Here is a 15064-nt window from a genome sequence, read left to right on the forward strand (position 1 = left end):
TGATTAACTGGACTAACGGATTTCAACACTTTATGTTATGTATAATTGCTCACATGCCATGCCCCCCCCCAAAAAAAACCCCCCCAAATAGTCAAAAGCATTCTAGGAATGAGTTAATATTTAAATACGCACCATATCCTCCAAGGACGTCTTTCATGCTTTGGTTCTCTGAAGCGTTTGACTGAAAGAAAAGATAGATATTCAGTACCTTTCTACAGTGATAAGGAAGCAAAGTGCATTTAACAAGCTGGGGGTTCTCGGCACACTCAGTGTTTAAAACCACTGAGTCAGGGTACTTGCTCTTTAACATGGGATGATGTGCAAGAAGCCATGAAGGTCTCAGAGGCCCTGTTGCTACCGACCAGGGGACTCTTCCGAACTGGCTACTTAGGAAGAGTGGCTCCTCACAGCATGTGGAAAATTGTATTTTCTTCTTTGTGACAAGGGTCTCTCAGACAGGGACTGGAAACCGCAAAGGGGAATGTAGCTACTTCTAAGTTCAGGATCCAACGACAAACCCATCCATCCGCCCACCCACCCAAACGTTCACAGAGTGCCTGCTCCAAGCCAGGCGCTGTGGAGACAAAGGCAGAGGCAGCTGTGGACAAAGCGAGGGCAGACACGTACCCGCAAGGGTGGCGAGCGCTTAAGAACAGATAAGTCTGAGGCAGAGTGAAGGCAGGAGCCCGCCTGCCTGCCTGGAGGAAAGGCACCAGTCAGGAAGGTGGCCAAGCCCAGTCCTGGGGACCGGGGACGAGGCTAGCAAACGGACCAGGGAGGGGAGAGAACAGCCGTTCTGGACAGAGCACACACCATGAGCTGACAGGCACAGGGACATGACGTGACAGAGTGTGTGTGGCATAATTTGATTTGGCTTTAATATAGCAGGTAACAAGGGAGACAGGTTGAGCAGCGTCCTGAGTGCCAGGCCAAGGAGCCTGGAATGAATCCTGCTGGGAAGGAAAAGCCAGGGAAGAGACCTAAGCAGAGGCAAAGACACGGTGGAAATGGCGGAAAAGCGGCTCTGAATTGTGTAGATGGTGGGTTTCTGGAGGTGGAGAGGACTGAGCAAGGATGCTGATTGTGTCCCAGCACCAGGCAGTGGCACTCCCAGCACAGGACAGTGGAGGCGGGACACTCATTCAGCAACAGCCTGACCACGTCGAATGGCAAAGGGCTCCCCAGACTGACATCTTCACCTCAGGTGGGTCTGAGACATAACCGTTTACACTGAAGGAAACAAAAAAGTTCTAAGTGTCTTGTCCTCCACTGAAGCCCTAGGCAGACTTATTTCTACAACGACTCTATCTACTAAAACAAACAATGCAAGTGCCGCATGTGTGATGTTCTCCCACACAGAAGTACCGAGGAAGAAACAGACACGATGGTAGCAGGCAAGAACAGACTTCTGGCAGAGCCCCAAGCTGCAATGAGGATGCAGGAAGAGGAAGGCAGGGAGAGAGAAACGGGTGGCCAATCAATAAGCCCTACTTCTCTAAATAAATACAGGCAGCCCCTGGGTTGCAAAGCAAGGACTGTCTATGCACAGAAATGAAATGTCTGGTGTTTAGAGACATTTTGATAGAGAGACCAAAAAGCAGGTGAAATTGTGAGGAGGGCTCTCATCCCGTTGACACATGACAGATCCAAAACATCAACAAGGCCGAAGAGTCTTGAGGGAGGAGCTGAGGGAGGCCCAGAGGTTCTGCAAGCATCCTCTGGGCTGAGGGGCTGGGGGCTCAGGAAGGAGATGCGGAGGGAGCTGGGCCAGGACAAGCCATCTGGAAGGAAAGCCCACAGGCAGGGCCAGAGCGCCTCCTGCTCATGTGTTCTTCTCCTCAGGGGAGTCTGTCTCCATCAGCATAAAATAAAGGACATCAAAACATAACCCAGGAAGAATGTCCTCATTCTTAGGAGATACATGCTAAAGTACCAGAATGGGTACAATTTACTTTCAAGTGGTTTAGGTGGAAAATTATACATTATTTATGATAATTATATATAATAAATATATTATAAATGGTATAACTTGTAATTATAATTACACTATAATTATAAATAAATACAAAGTAATTATATAATATTTATAATTATATTAATATAATATACAATAAGTAAAGAGAAGCAAATATGGTGTTATGCGCCAAATTGTATTCCTCCTCCCACCCCCCTAATTCACATGAAGAAGTCCTACCCCCAGGACCACAGAATGTGATTACTTGCAGACAGGGTCTTAAAAGAGGTAATAAAAGTAAAACAAGGTCCATGGGTGGGCCCTAATCCACCATGGCTGGTGTCCTTATAAGGAGATTAGGACACACACACAGACTGAGGGGTGACCATGTGAGGACACAGTGAGAAGACAGCCACCTGCAAGCCAAGGAGAGAGGCCTCAGGAGAAACCAAACCTGCTGACACCTTGACCTGGGACTTGCAGACTCCAGAACCGTGAGGAAATAAGTTTTTGTTGTTTAATACACCCATTCTATACTTTGTTATGGCAGCCTTAGCACACCAATACATGTGGCAACACAGTAATTGATAAACCTAGATGAAGGACATTTGTGTATTCATTAAATTTATTTAGACTTTTTTTTTAGGTCTAACATTTTTTGAAATAAAAAGCTGGGAAGAAAACACACTCTAGAAGAATGAACCAGTCGAAGCATTCATCTGGCAATATCGATCAAAACTGTTAATACCCACACCCCTTAACCTGCAGTGCACTGACAGGTACGTGTTGCACAGGTCTTACTGCAGCACACGCCAAGATGTATATAGGTCTTCACTGTCAAAACAAAAACCCAGGAAGAAGCCATCAGTGTGGGGGCGGGTATATACATCACGGTACGAGGCAACACCATGCAGTTACTAGAAACAAGGTAGATCTGCATGGATTAATATGGAAAGACTTCCAAATTGTATTAACAAACTGCAGAATAATATGCCTACCATGATTCTGTTCAGACCCATTTTTAAAGAATATATATTTCTGCTGGTATTACGCAGGGGTTTTTTCCCTAGGATATGTAAGTGACTGTTAACAAAGGCTTCCTTTGATGAAAGGAATTATGGGTCAGGGGACCCACAGACTTTTTATATCATTCTGAATGGTTTGAACATTCTTCCATGTTCATATTGTTTTTATTTCAAAAAAAAAAAAAAAAGACAAGTCTGTGTCAGAGACTTGTATTAATGCAGCAAAGTGGGACATGGGAGAAGTGATGTGACTCACAGCTGGGCTCTGGTTCAAGAAAGGGAGAGGAAGGGTGTGTGCAGGCTATCCGTGTGCGGGAGCGCCCTACACGGGACTCAGAGTGGATTCAGATTCTTCTGAAGAGCAGACGTGTGGCTCCTGCCTTCTCCCTCTCCATGTCCTACCCCCTTTCCCTAGAATATATGAGTCTAAAATCTTTTTTTTTTTTTAAATTAAAGGAAGAAGAAGCATTAAGAGAGCTACTCTAGATCTATTTTGGAAAAGAACAGAAGATCCCGTTCACCCAGCCATGTGTTATTGAGGGGCCTGCTGTGCTATGGGGCCAGTTCAGCAGGTGACGAAATAGACAAAACCCCCCACCTTCCTTACTTTCAAGGGGGGAGAGAGGAGTAAACACAGAGCATGTCAGGCAGCAACAAGGGATAGGAAAGCAGGAAAGGAGTGAAGGGGCCTGGGAAGTGGGTTTGCAGGGACAGATGAGGAGGCCCGGAAGGTGAGCATCAGTCAGTGAGAATCACCCGTGTCTGCGGAATAGCCGTCAGGCAGAGGCCAGGGATAGGCGGGAGTACGGGACACGAAGTCAGGCCTCCCAGGCCTGTGGCCCAGGGAGCAAAGGCTCCCCTTTGCCTGCAGTGACGAGGGGGCAGCTGCAGGGCAGGACGCTGTGACCTACAGTCGAATAGGCTCACCCCTGCTGCTGTGCTGAGCAGCCTTCAGGGAGACCAGTATGAGAACCCACGGCGAGGCCGCGGTGGCTTAGCCAGCTAGCAGCAGGAGAGGACGACAGGAGGTGGGATCCTGGCTGTATCTTCAACACTAAGCCGACAGAACTTGCCGACAGGGTGGATGGGGGGGTGTGAGGAAGAGAACAGCCCAGGACAACTCCAGAGCTGGGAACTTACACTGTTCCACTGCACTTCTGGTTCTGGTTTGGTGGTGGTGAAAGGTGGGAAACTGAGGGGACACAAGACTTCTCTGCAGGTAAGAGATGAGGAGCTGCCTCCAGGTCCCTGATGGACGACGAGCCAGGTAACCGTTCCCAAACAGGCCTGTTCCCCACGGGGCTGCGGCAGCTGCTCCCTCAGAAGCTCCAGAGAGTGATTCAGGCTCAGCCCTCGGACAACCGATCTTTTCTCAATTCCTGGTGCTTCCACAGGATGGAGAGAACTCAGACGGTGCAAGAGGGCAAAGCAAAGGGCAATACATCCTTTCTAACGTATCCACCACCGTCCCCTGAGGCCGGAGGGCTAGTGGAGGGGAAGCAGGCACACCTCAAAGGTAGGTCAGGCCCCTGACACTCTGCGACACTGGAGCTGGAACCCAAGGTTGACGGAGCAGCGCCCAAGAGAGGCCCTCGTGAGACAAAGAAGGGGGGGTGGGGGGGTGTTGAGAGTGGAGGACAGACAAGGGGGCCGTTGGGGCGCGCAGCCCTCAGAGGGCTCCCAGCAGGCTGTCTGCCTTCATGCACACACGTCCCAGAGACAGGTGTGGGGCCCCATCGCCAGAAAAGCAGTAGTGGCCAATAGCCAGAGAGACGTGCTGTGAGTCCTCTGCTACTATGTGACTTTATGTAAAAAGAAAAAAAGGAGGGGGGCCTCTATGATCTAGCAGGTTGACCTCAAAATTAAATAAGAGAAAACAGGTGGAAGCAGCTGGCACAGAACACGTGCTCAGGAAAGCAAACCACACCCTGCAGGCCCTGTCCTGGACCAAGACGTCTTCCCTCTCCTCCCCTCTGTGTCCACTCTTCCCAGACCTGGGGCCCAGCCACCCCATCCTGGTCCTGGTCTCTGAGAAGTGTGTGACCTAGGGTCTGCCAGCCACAACCTGACCTCTCCACACCAGCCTCCCTCTTGTGCCTGCAGGCAGCTCAGGGTTCTAGGAATCCCCCCAATGTTCTGAGTGTTCCTCTGTGGCTCCCTTCTACCTCCCAGTGGCTCTCTCCTCCCTCCACAGGCTCTCCTTCCTCTGCTTGACCCTTGGGGAGAAGCCCCCCCTCTCAGGGTTTCTATGCCAAGGGTTCATCAGCCTCCTCCCCCAGCCCTGGCCCCCAGTGACCCTCCAAGTGCAGCCTGGTCCCGCAGAGTCGTGTCTCCTGCCCACCCTGCCAGTCCTGCCTGGCTTCCCCGTTTCTGCATAGAATGGAAGTCTCCTCACCCCTGGGGCCTCCATAGTCTCCTCCCCTGACTCTGTCAATCTCTCCCACCAACTCTGCAATTGAGGAGTCATCTGGATGTGTCCCTTTCCCCGTTTCTACCACTGAACTAGTCCAGGTCCTCATGACTGCTTTCCCATGCCAGTGAGACTGCCTCTTCCCAGGCTTCCCAGTCGCCTTACCCACCCACCTGCCCACCCATTCCCCTCCCCATCCCACCCACAGCCAGCAGGTACTCTGTGCTGGGGATACTAAAACGCATAACACAAACACAGTCCCTGCCCTCAAGGAACTTTCAGTGTAATTACACTGCACATCATTTAACTTGCCTGAAACACAGCTCCCTTCTTTTCCAATCTTACTCATTTTTGAATTAAAATACATCTTTTGGAAGAGGTAAAGTGTATAAAATCCAGAGAGTACATTCTTTTGGTTAGAACTTGTAGGGTACATCTTTTTCAATCTCCTTTCTTTCAACTTTATATTTAACGTGGGTCTACTGTAAGCAACATATAGCTGAGTTCCCCCCACTCCAAATGTGGCTGGCAACTGAAGAGTGGTCCTCAAAAAGGTATGTCCAAATCTTCACCCTCAATACCTGTGAATGTGACCTTACTTGGAAAAAGGTTCTTTGCAGATGTAATTGAGTTAAAGGTCTTGAGAAGAGATAATCCTCAATTAACGGGAGGTGTGGGGGGTCCCTAAATCGAATTACAAGTACCCTTATGAGAGAGAAGAGCGGAGAAGAAGAAGGCCTTGTGAAGACAGGAGCCTAGGAACCTCTGAAGCCACCAGAAGTAGAAGAGGCAAGGATTCTCCCCCCTAGAGCCAGTGGAGGGGGTATGGCCCCGCTGACACCTGGATTCTGGACTTCGCGCTTCCAGGACTGTAAGAGGATAAATTTGTTTTGTTAAGCCAAGAAGTTTGTGATTATTTGTTATGGCATCCCTAAAAAACTAATCAGGCAATTTTTTTTACTTTTACTTTTTGTTTTTGTTTTCTTGGCCACACCCGGATTGCTTACGGAATCTCCCTGACCAGGGATTGAACCCCGGGCCCTCGGCAGTGAAAGCACAGCGCCCTAACCACTAGACCACCAGGGAATTCCCTTTCCTTTTCTTTTTCTTTTTAAATTAATTTAATTTAATTAATTTATTTTTGGCTGTGTTGGGTCTTGGTTGCTGTGCAAGAGCTTTCTGCAGTTGCGGTGAGCGGGGGCTACTCTTCGTTGTGGTGCACAGGCTTCTCATTGTGGTGGCTTCTCTTGTTGCAGAGCACGGGCTCTAGGCACCTGGGCTTCAGTAGTTGCGGCACGTAGGCTCAGTAGCTGTGGCACGCAGGCTGTAGAGTGCAGGCTCAGTAGTTGTGGCTCACGGGCCTAGCTGCTCCGCGGCATGTGGGATCTTCCCGGACTGGGGCACGAACCTGTGTCCCCTGCATCGGCAGGTGGACTCTCAACCACTGCGCCACCAGGGAAGCCCTTAATGAAACTTTTTGCTTTGACAATGTGATCACTGAAAGGCAGCCTCAGCATGGCTGTAGAGTGCACTCTTCAAGGCACGTGGGCGCCCAGGAAGCAGCTCAAGTGAGGTTGGCAAGACTCCCACCTGCCCTCCTCTCTGCCCACCTGTTCTGGGCCTCGGCTCACACCCTCCCCTGAGGGTACCAGGGCATAGTGCTCACTCTTCCAGAAGTTTTGTGTTTTTGGTGCCACACAACAGGAAGGCAGTATGGGTGATCAGATTCTACCTGTTTCACACCGGCAACCTCGTCACTTGGTTTTGCACACACCTCTCTGAGTCAGCACCTAGAGGGCAGGTACCTGGCAATCCACTTCCCTGTCCTCCTCGGAGCCTCGCCAGTTGATGCCCCAGGGACTTGCTGAGTGGAGGAAGAGAGATGGGATTTTATACAGGGGTGTTTCCTTTTATATCACAAGGAAGAAGACCTAAGAGGTGGCACTGCAAGTCAAATCACAGGAACTGGAAGGGAAATAATTTCCTCAAAGCAGCTGCAGTCCTACTTAGAAACCGAGTCATAAAAAGCACAACTGTTTAGAAATTAAACCACACAACTTAAGAGAGCCATGTCCGTGCCGGGCGCACCCTGAGAGAATTAGAGTTAGACGCGTGTAAGGGGCAGTAAGAGGCTCCTGACTGGTGAAGAGAAAGCAGGGCTCAACTGAATGACAACAGGGTAAGCTGGGCTTCAGAAGATGTGATTACCAGGAGGTAGCAGTCCCTTGAGCCCCTCTTTATCTGACGGCACTTCCCAAACCAGCATGATGAGGGTGTAAAATCACCCCTGCTGCGGATACAGTACAGGAAGAGGCTTGTGAGCCCGGCAGGCTTCTTGGCAGAGAGCTTCTCTTTGCCGTGAAAACCCACCAAGGCAATTCAATTACAACCTAAAACGTGTGGGACATTCACATTCTTACTGCTAAAGTGTAATCTTGAAGCTAGAAGGTGATCACAGACCACACAGCAGTCACTTTAGCATCTGGCATTTCACAAAGTGATACAACAGAAGACACCCTGGATGGTGCCACGTCACAGGCTACGGAAATGAGTTACAGGCTCTTCACCAGTCCCTGTGTGAGATCTCGGGCCTCGGGATGTGAGCAGGTTTCCACCCCCTGGGGTGGGGGAGGCTCCAGAGACTATGAGCTCATGCTTTCTTGTTCATCCCAGGGGGCAAACCCTCTCCTTCCAATGACCTGCAGCCAGAAAAAAAACCCAGAGTTTTAGAGCCTTCTGCCCAGTGACAGGCTGCTGACCAGGACGACACTCTGATGGCCTCATTTCTCAAGCTGCACCACGGTTCAGTGGCTCACGCAACAGAGGCTTCCTGTCGAGGGTAACAGACTGTTTACCAGGGCAAATGGCAAGCAGCCCCCACCTGTGCCAGCTGGGGATCAGTTCATAAACTAGGCAGTTTGGAATCTGAGTCAGAGCCGGAAGGGTCCTTGAGGGGCCAACCTCCTCGGTGTAAAGGGTGAGGAAAGTGGGAGGAAAGAGCTGATTTGTCCAGGAGCACCAGGTACTTAGTAGTGGAGCTGGGGTGAAATCCGAGCCACCTGAGACAGGCCTCCTTCTGTAACTGGTACTGGCTGGGCCAGTGACCTCAAACCACAGCTTGCTGGCTCTGTGTTCCCAGGACCCCAATCCCAAAGGACAGAAACTCCTGGGGGTGAGTAAATCCACCCTCCCCGATGGAAGCAGCAATCTAGGAAGAACCCAGAAGTGTTTCTGCACTTTCCCTAAATTATAAATGATCATCCCAATATCCAAGCCTCCTTAATGCTCCCTAGTGGTGTGAAAACCCCAGAGGTACTCAGTGTCTTCAGAGCAGGGAGAAAGTTCCAGGAAGACACTGAGGTAGCCTGCTGGTTGCCCCCCAAACCCACCGACCCCTCTTTTTCTCACTAAGGAAGCCCCTTCGGTAGCTTGCAGACTGTGTCCTCAGCCTCCCCTGCAGCTGGGTGCGGCTGTGTGACCAAGTTCTAGCCTAGGACAGCTGTACACCCAGACTGGGCTGCTTTTCAAGAAGTGAAGAGCCACGTGATTCTTACGACAAGGGACTAAAGGCAGTCCAGCTGGGGGTAGTTTGAAATCTAGTCCCTGCTTTATCAAAAGTTTTATTATTTTAAGCCAGTCACTTAACTCTTCCGGGTCTAAGTGTCCTCAGCTGTCTACGTCATAGGGTCAATGTTGGGACAAAAGCAGCTGTAGCAGGTGAGTGGTGTGACTGCCTCACCACCACCCTTCGTCAGGCATTCAGTCCAGGATTTTACATCATTACTTCTCATCTTCACAGCAACCGTGAAAGGTATCATCCTTGTTTTACACATAAGGTCAGAGGATCTGCCAAAGGCCAAAAGTGGTACAACCAACATGTGCATCTACGTCTACCTGATTCCAGCACCCACATCCTCCCCCCACCCCACTCCCACCAGCCAACCCGAGGAAGCCTAATCCAAGACAACGCTGGTTCTTGTAGGGCTGGACCGCAAGGGCAGAGAGAGCCCAGGAGGCTCCCTGAGGTCAGGGCCCACCTCCTCCCCGCAACATGTCCTCACGACTCTGGTTCTCTTCCCTTAAACACCTCCACACAGCAGCTGGAGTGAGCTGAGATGCCACGCCTTGCTCAGAAGCTTCCAGAGTCTACCCCACCTCCCATCCCTCAGGGAACACAAGTTTGACTTTTCAAGTTGGCAAACAAGGTACCCGTGGCCTGGCATCTCCCAACTTAGTTGTCACTCACATTGTCCCTTTGGCTTGGGAGGGCCTCCACATTTCTTCTCCTGGAAAACTGTTAGATTAAGTTCAGACAACTCTAAGACATGCCTCCTTTGCAACGGGGCTAAGCCTCCTGCCTCCCTCTGGCTCCTCAAGGTCTCCTATGCACACCCCTGGATTAACACTTCACGTGCAATACTAAGGATCTGTCTCTCCCGCCAGACAATTAGTTAAGGAGGCACACGCCTCCTCAACTTATTCGTGTTTACACCCTCCGCACTCAGCTCAGCACCTTTTAGAAGGAAGCAGGCACTGACTGAACAAATGGAGCAGAGCACACTGGGCTTCGCCACAGGCCAGAGGAGGTGACACCTTAGCACTCAGTGTGCAAAGCTCTGGGCTCAAAACCTCACGTCAGCAACTTACGTGGGGCCAGGGAATGTTGTTAACCTTTCTGGGCCTCTATCTGCCTCTCTATAAAGTGGAAGAAATTACAGCACCCGTCTCACCGCAGCATTAGCAAGACAATATATTCATAGAGTACTTAAAACTGTGCTTTATACTTAGCAAGTACTGTGCACAGCACAGCAAGAAGGAGTAGAGGTGCTACTGTTAGAGGAACAGTGCATCCTCAGGTGCAAAGCCCAGCTGCAGACAGCAAGAAAGCACTCATCTGATTATAATTTGTGGATCCAGAGCCTCCCTAAAATCTTTTTTCTTATAGATTATAAATCATTGTGGTAAGTTTGGAAACCAGAGAAAGTGAAATTTTCTAAAATGTCACCATCTGAATACAACCAAGATCATTAGTTGTTATATCACTGTACTTCTGGTTCCAAATCTCCTTCTGGCCTGCACTTCCCATGTGGGACCAGAACGAAGCTATAGCAGGCTGTGCTCTCTGTTCCCTGGTCCATCAGCCTCCATCAGCCCCAAGGGTTGGCCACTGGAAGAACTCTCCAGATGCTGGTGCTCTGAAAGGTGAGCACTGAAGAGTGGTGACAGGGACACCCTGGGCAGAGCGGCAGGGCACAGCTCAGGCTGGCACGGCTGGGCCTCCCGCCTCACCACAGCAGGCAGCGAACACGGGACATGCTCAGGCAACACCGAGGGACTGACAGGACAGAGGGCTCAAGACCAACTCGGAAGGCTCAGAAGGTCACTGGGGAAAAGGGCTGGTTCTTGTCAAGACACCTCACGCTGCTCTTAGCTGAAGATGGGAGATGCACCATGAAATCAACTCGGGGCCGCTGCAGAATTTCTTCTACAATCAAAGAGTGAGGAAAAAATTTGAACCGACACGTCACCGATTCAAGAAACCATGGAATGAGACCCTGTCATCACACTCCGATCCAGGGGGAAGAGCAGGTTGGTGCTGCTGTCCCACAAGCTGGCTGAGCAGGTGCCTGCAGTGGGGGTTGCGGGGGGAGACTGGGGTCAGAGTTCAGCTGAGGGTGTCCCTCCACTCCACTTAAAACTCCCATGGCCACAAATCTGTCAAAAGGCAAACTTTATACTTCAGAGCTGTGCACTTTATGTAAATGACACCCCCATAAAAATTTTAAAAACAAACACAAAGCCCTCCCATGCCTTTCTACAGCAGTTAGAATAAAACGCAGGCTCCTTCTCATGGCCAAGGTATTGCGTCACTTTGGGTTCTCTCTGCTTCTCTGACTTCATCCCCTCATCCCCTCCGGCCTTCTCTCTATGCACCACACTCACCTGGCTCCATCCTGCCGCAGCTGCACTTTCTGTCTGGGACACTCTTCTCCCAGTTTGCCAAGTGGCGGGCCCCTCTTCTCACTCTTGTCCCAGTTTCTGGGACACCTCCTTGGAAGCCTCTCCCAACCACCTCAGCTCCAGGTGTGCGCGTCCTGCCTTGCCCCCATCCCTCAATCTCACTTCCCTATCTCGTTTTCTTCACAGCACTAATGCCTCTCACCTCAGAAATTCTTTTGTGTTTTCCTGACCACTGTCTATTTTCTCCCCACTAGAAAGGAAGCTCTGTAAGACCAGGGACTTCTGCTCTGCTTACCCCACATTCCTAGCAGCTAGAGGGTGCCTGGCTCTTAAAAGGGTGCTACACAATATTTGCTGAACAAAGGAATTCCTTCAGTCTGTCACTTAAGACATAGTTATTGAGTACCGTCCAGGTTTCTATTTTTAATTCAATAAGTTCCATGAATTTGCACAGTGAGTTCTCCCAGAAGTTTGGTTTGCAAACCATTAGTCCTGCAACAGGACTAAAATTGCTTAGCTTTCTCTTTGGCGCCAAAGTAATCTGCCAGCAAGACTGCCAGAGGACACTACCCCAGACCTTTCCTCCTCCTAACTAACCACAAGGCAGGGTCAACCGTCCTGTCAAGGCCTCCCTCCCCATATCTGGCCTTAGATGCAAGAACCGGACACTCTGTAATCAGTTTAAGTGCTCATGAATATTTTCTGTTAAGGACTCTTTCTGGACAGATGAAGCCAAGGTTCTAAGTCAGCCAGCTTTAATCCTCCCATGCGTGGGTGGGCCAAAGGCTGAGAGAGAAGCGAGAGAAAAAGCTAAACTGTCTGGCAAATAAATATGCTTAGCCTTCTAAACACGGGGCCTCCTTAGAAGCACAGCTTCCCTGGGAGCAGGGTGGCGGTGCCATTTGCTACAGCTGATGACCTCAGCAAGGGTGGGAGTGGTCCATGGGGAACTCTTGGATGGAAAGAAATGATGGCTGATAAGCACACAAGAAGATACGCAACCTCAATAAGGTCAATTTTTAAAATGCAAATTAATAATTATTCTTGCCCAGATTAGCAAAGATTAAAACATCTGGTGAAGCTATTAGGAAACAGGCACTCTTTAACTGCAGGTAGAAAAGTAAATGGTACAACCACTAGGGAATTGTGTGGAAGTGGATCTGTGATCCTGGTCCCCAGGATCATTAAATTGACATCAGGATGGTCACAGTGAATGGAGCCTCCTGGGACCAGGGATGCTGTAGGCAGAGATGTTAGAGATGCTGCTGGAGGTGGAAGAAGAGGCCTCCAGGATGCAGTGTGACTTTCAGAAGCAGGAGGAGCTACAGACCTATAAATATTCCTAATGAAGGCTTCATGGGTAGTGTAAATTCTCCTTGAACACTGACGGAAGCCGCAAGCGTTCAGGAATGGGCCATCCTAGAAGGACTCTGCCCTGAGAGCCAGTGTCCCTGGGCAACTGGGGACCCTCTAGACCTAGGGAACTCACAGAGATTTGCTGCATCTGCTCTTGCTGCGTCACCACCACACTGCTAACTGGATTCCTTGGCCAAATACATTTACGAACTTCATTTGATCTCCTAGTGGATGGAGACATGCATGGTTTCCTCCCTATCAATCCACAGATCACTTAAAAAGTTGCAGCAGATATTTTGGTAATGTCTGTTTTGATTTTAAATATTTACATACTGCGGCCCAGAAAATCCACTTCTAGTATTTTCTTTTATTGTTACACTCACACAAATACCCAAAAGTCTGTGTAAGAGTGTATTGCAGCTTTGTCTGTAAGAGTGGAAGACTTAAAAACCACCTAAGTGTCTATCAATAAGGGAGGGGTTAAATGTAAGTTATCATACAGTGGAATTCAACTGTTAAAAAGTGAGGAAGAAATGGTACACTTGCAGTGGCTGAATTTTATGCTATATAAATTACACCTCAGTAAAGTTTTCTAAAAAGTGAGGTAAATCTATCTGCATTGACATGGAAAAATGCCATGTCACCGAAAAAAAAAAAGCACTCACTACCTGGCTCGCTCATGGAAAAAAGCAAGTCACCAAAACAGTAATGTGTCATTTTAGCCTATTTTTATTTTAAAATGATATATATATGCAGAAATTTGAAGGCACACACAATAAAATGTTAACCGTGGGTAGCTCTCTAGAGCATGGAATTATAAGGAACTTCTGCTTTTTATGCTATGTATTTCCATAATGTTTTCTTTAGTTGTTTACAAAGAGCATGTATTACTTTGTGGTAGGAAAAAAAAAAGGGCTAAAAACAATTAACTGAGAAAAAAGCTTCTGTTGCCAAAAACAATAATTTAAAAATGACAATAATACAATTTTGCACATTAGGTTAATTTAGAGCCTTCCTCAAACCTAACTCCTTCATAAAATTTCTTTCTGCCAGAAAAGCTTCCAGCAGGCAGGACTCACTAGAGATAGGAAATATGTCACTTCAGCCCATTTAGTCCACGTCAAGCAGGGGCAAGGATCATTACTGCACCATTTGTCATCCCTGATGGACAAGATGTTCCACCATGCTCCTGTCAGTCAGGTCAGGGGCTCCCCTCACACCTGATGCTCACAGGCACAGGTTCAAATAAAATGTTTATCGTATATGTTTATATTTTACAGGATTCCCCAGATTCCCTGCCTTTTCAAAATTAACCAACCAATAATCAATCCTGATTGTGCTGGGTAAGAGGCCTCTGACTACAAAATTTCTTTACACAGCCCTTCACTGCAACCTCAAGGCTAATCAAACAGAAAAAGGAGTGGCCCCAGAGTCTGTTTCTCAGAGCTCACACCTGCAGCCTGGGCCCAGTGCCACCATGGAAGATGATCGTCGGCTCAGGCAGTGCAGAAGCTTGTCTCACTGCTGCTTCCGACAGGCAGAGGAAACACCCACTCGCCCCACTGCTCAGTGATGAGCTGCAGACTACAGGGTGGGTTTTCATCCTTGTAACCCAAGGCTCTGAAATGATTCCAGCTGCTCAGGGTGGTCCAGACTCAGCAGAGAACAGAACATATACAATGGGTATAGGGACGTCACATTCACACCTTGAGCCTGGAAGGAGAGGCTGGAGGTCCAGCTGTACATTCACCCACCAAGAGTTAAACAGAAGCTGAGGACTGGACACAACGCTGCCACTCACTACCTGGCTCACTCAGCTCCAAGAATCTTACTAGGAGGAAAACCCCAGTGTACTGTTTCATTCATAAAGATGACTCCACTTGCCCTCTGACCTTCTGCAGGTCATATACTCTCAATGCCACTCCCTGGCAGTGGTGAAGGGGTCCCCCGGCCCCTCATCTCCCTCATCCAGTAGCCATTGTGAACACTTTGGAAGCTGTATGAGGGCAACTGGCCGAGGACAGGTTCACACCCAACAGGGTCTCCAACCAAACCCTGCCTCACCTTCGAAGAAAAACAACCTTGTCTCCTACCTAAACCCAACATGCATGGCTAATTCACCTGAGTTTCTAGGAGGGTTTCTGAGAAAGCCTCATCACGTACAGTATCATCGTCATCATCAGAATACTGAAGTCTCGAGCTATGCCAACTCAATCACTCCTCACATCCACCCTGGGAGGATAGTATCATCCCAAGTTCTAGATGAAGAAACTGAATCTCAGTGCAGTTAAGGAACTTGCTGAAGTCTCACAGGTGGCAAGCGGTCGTCAGGACCAGAACCCAGGCCACTGCTGACCC

At 49.2% G+C, this 15064-nt stretch overlaps 1 protein-coding gene across 7 annotated transcripts in view; it reads right to left on the reverse strand.

The window, feature by feature from the left end:
- STIMATE (STIM activating enhancer) overlaps window positions 1-15064 on the reverse strand; it is a 54336-nt gene that overhangs the window by 18177 nt on the left and 21095 nt on the right. For all 7 annotated transcript variants that reach the window (XR_010947054.1, XR_010947057.1, XR_010947056.1 and 4 more), the window contains exon 2: window positions 133-181. Coding sequence is in view for 2 of the 7 variants with exons in the window: in XM_067754744.1 (XP_067610845.1) it covers window positions 133-181 (49 nt within the window). In the remaining 5 variants the exon portion in view is untranslated. The remainder of the gene's footprint in view (window positions 1-132; window positions 182-15064) is intronic.

Source organism: Pseudorca crassidens, chromosome 10, assembly GCF_039906515.1.
Source record: "Pseudorca crassidens isolate mPseCra1 chromosome 10, mPseCra1.hap1, whole genome shotgun sequence".
In the NCBI taxonomy this organism is placed as follows: domain Eukaryota; kingdom Metazoa; phylum Chordata; class Mammalia; order Artiodactyla; family Delphinidae; genus Pseudorca; species Pseudorca crassidens.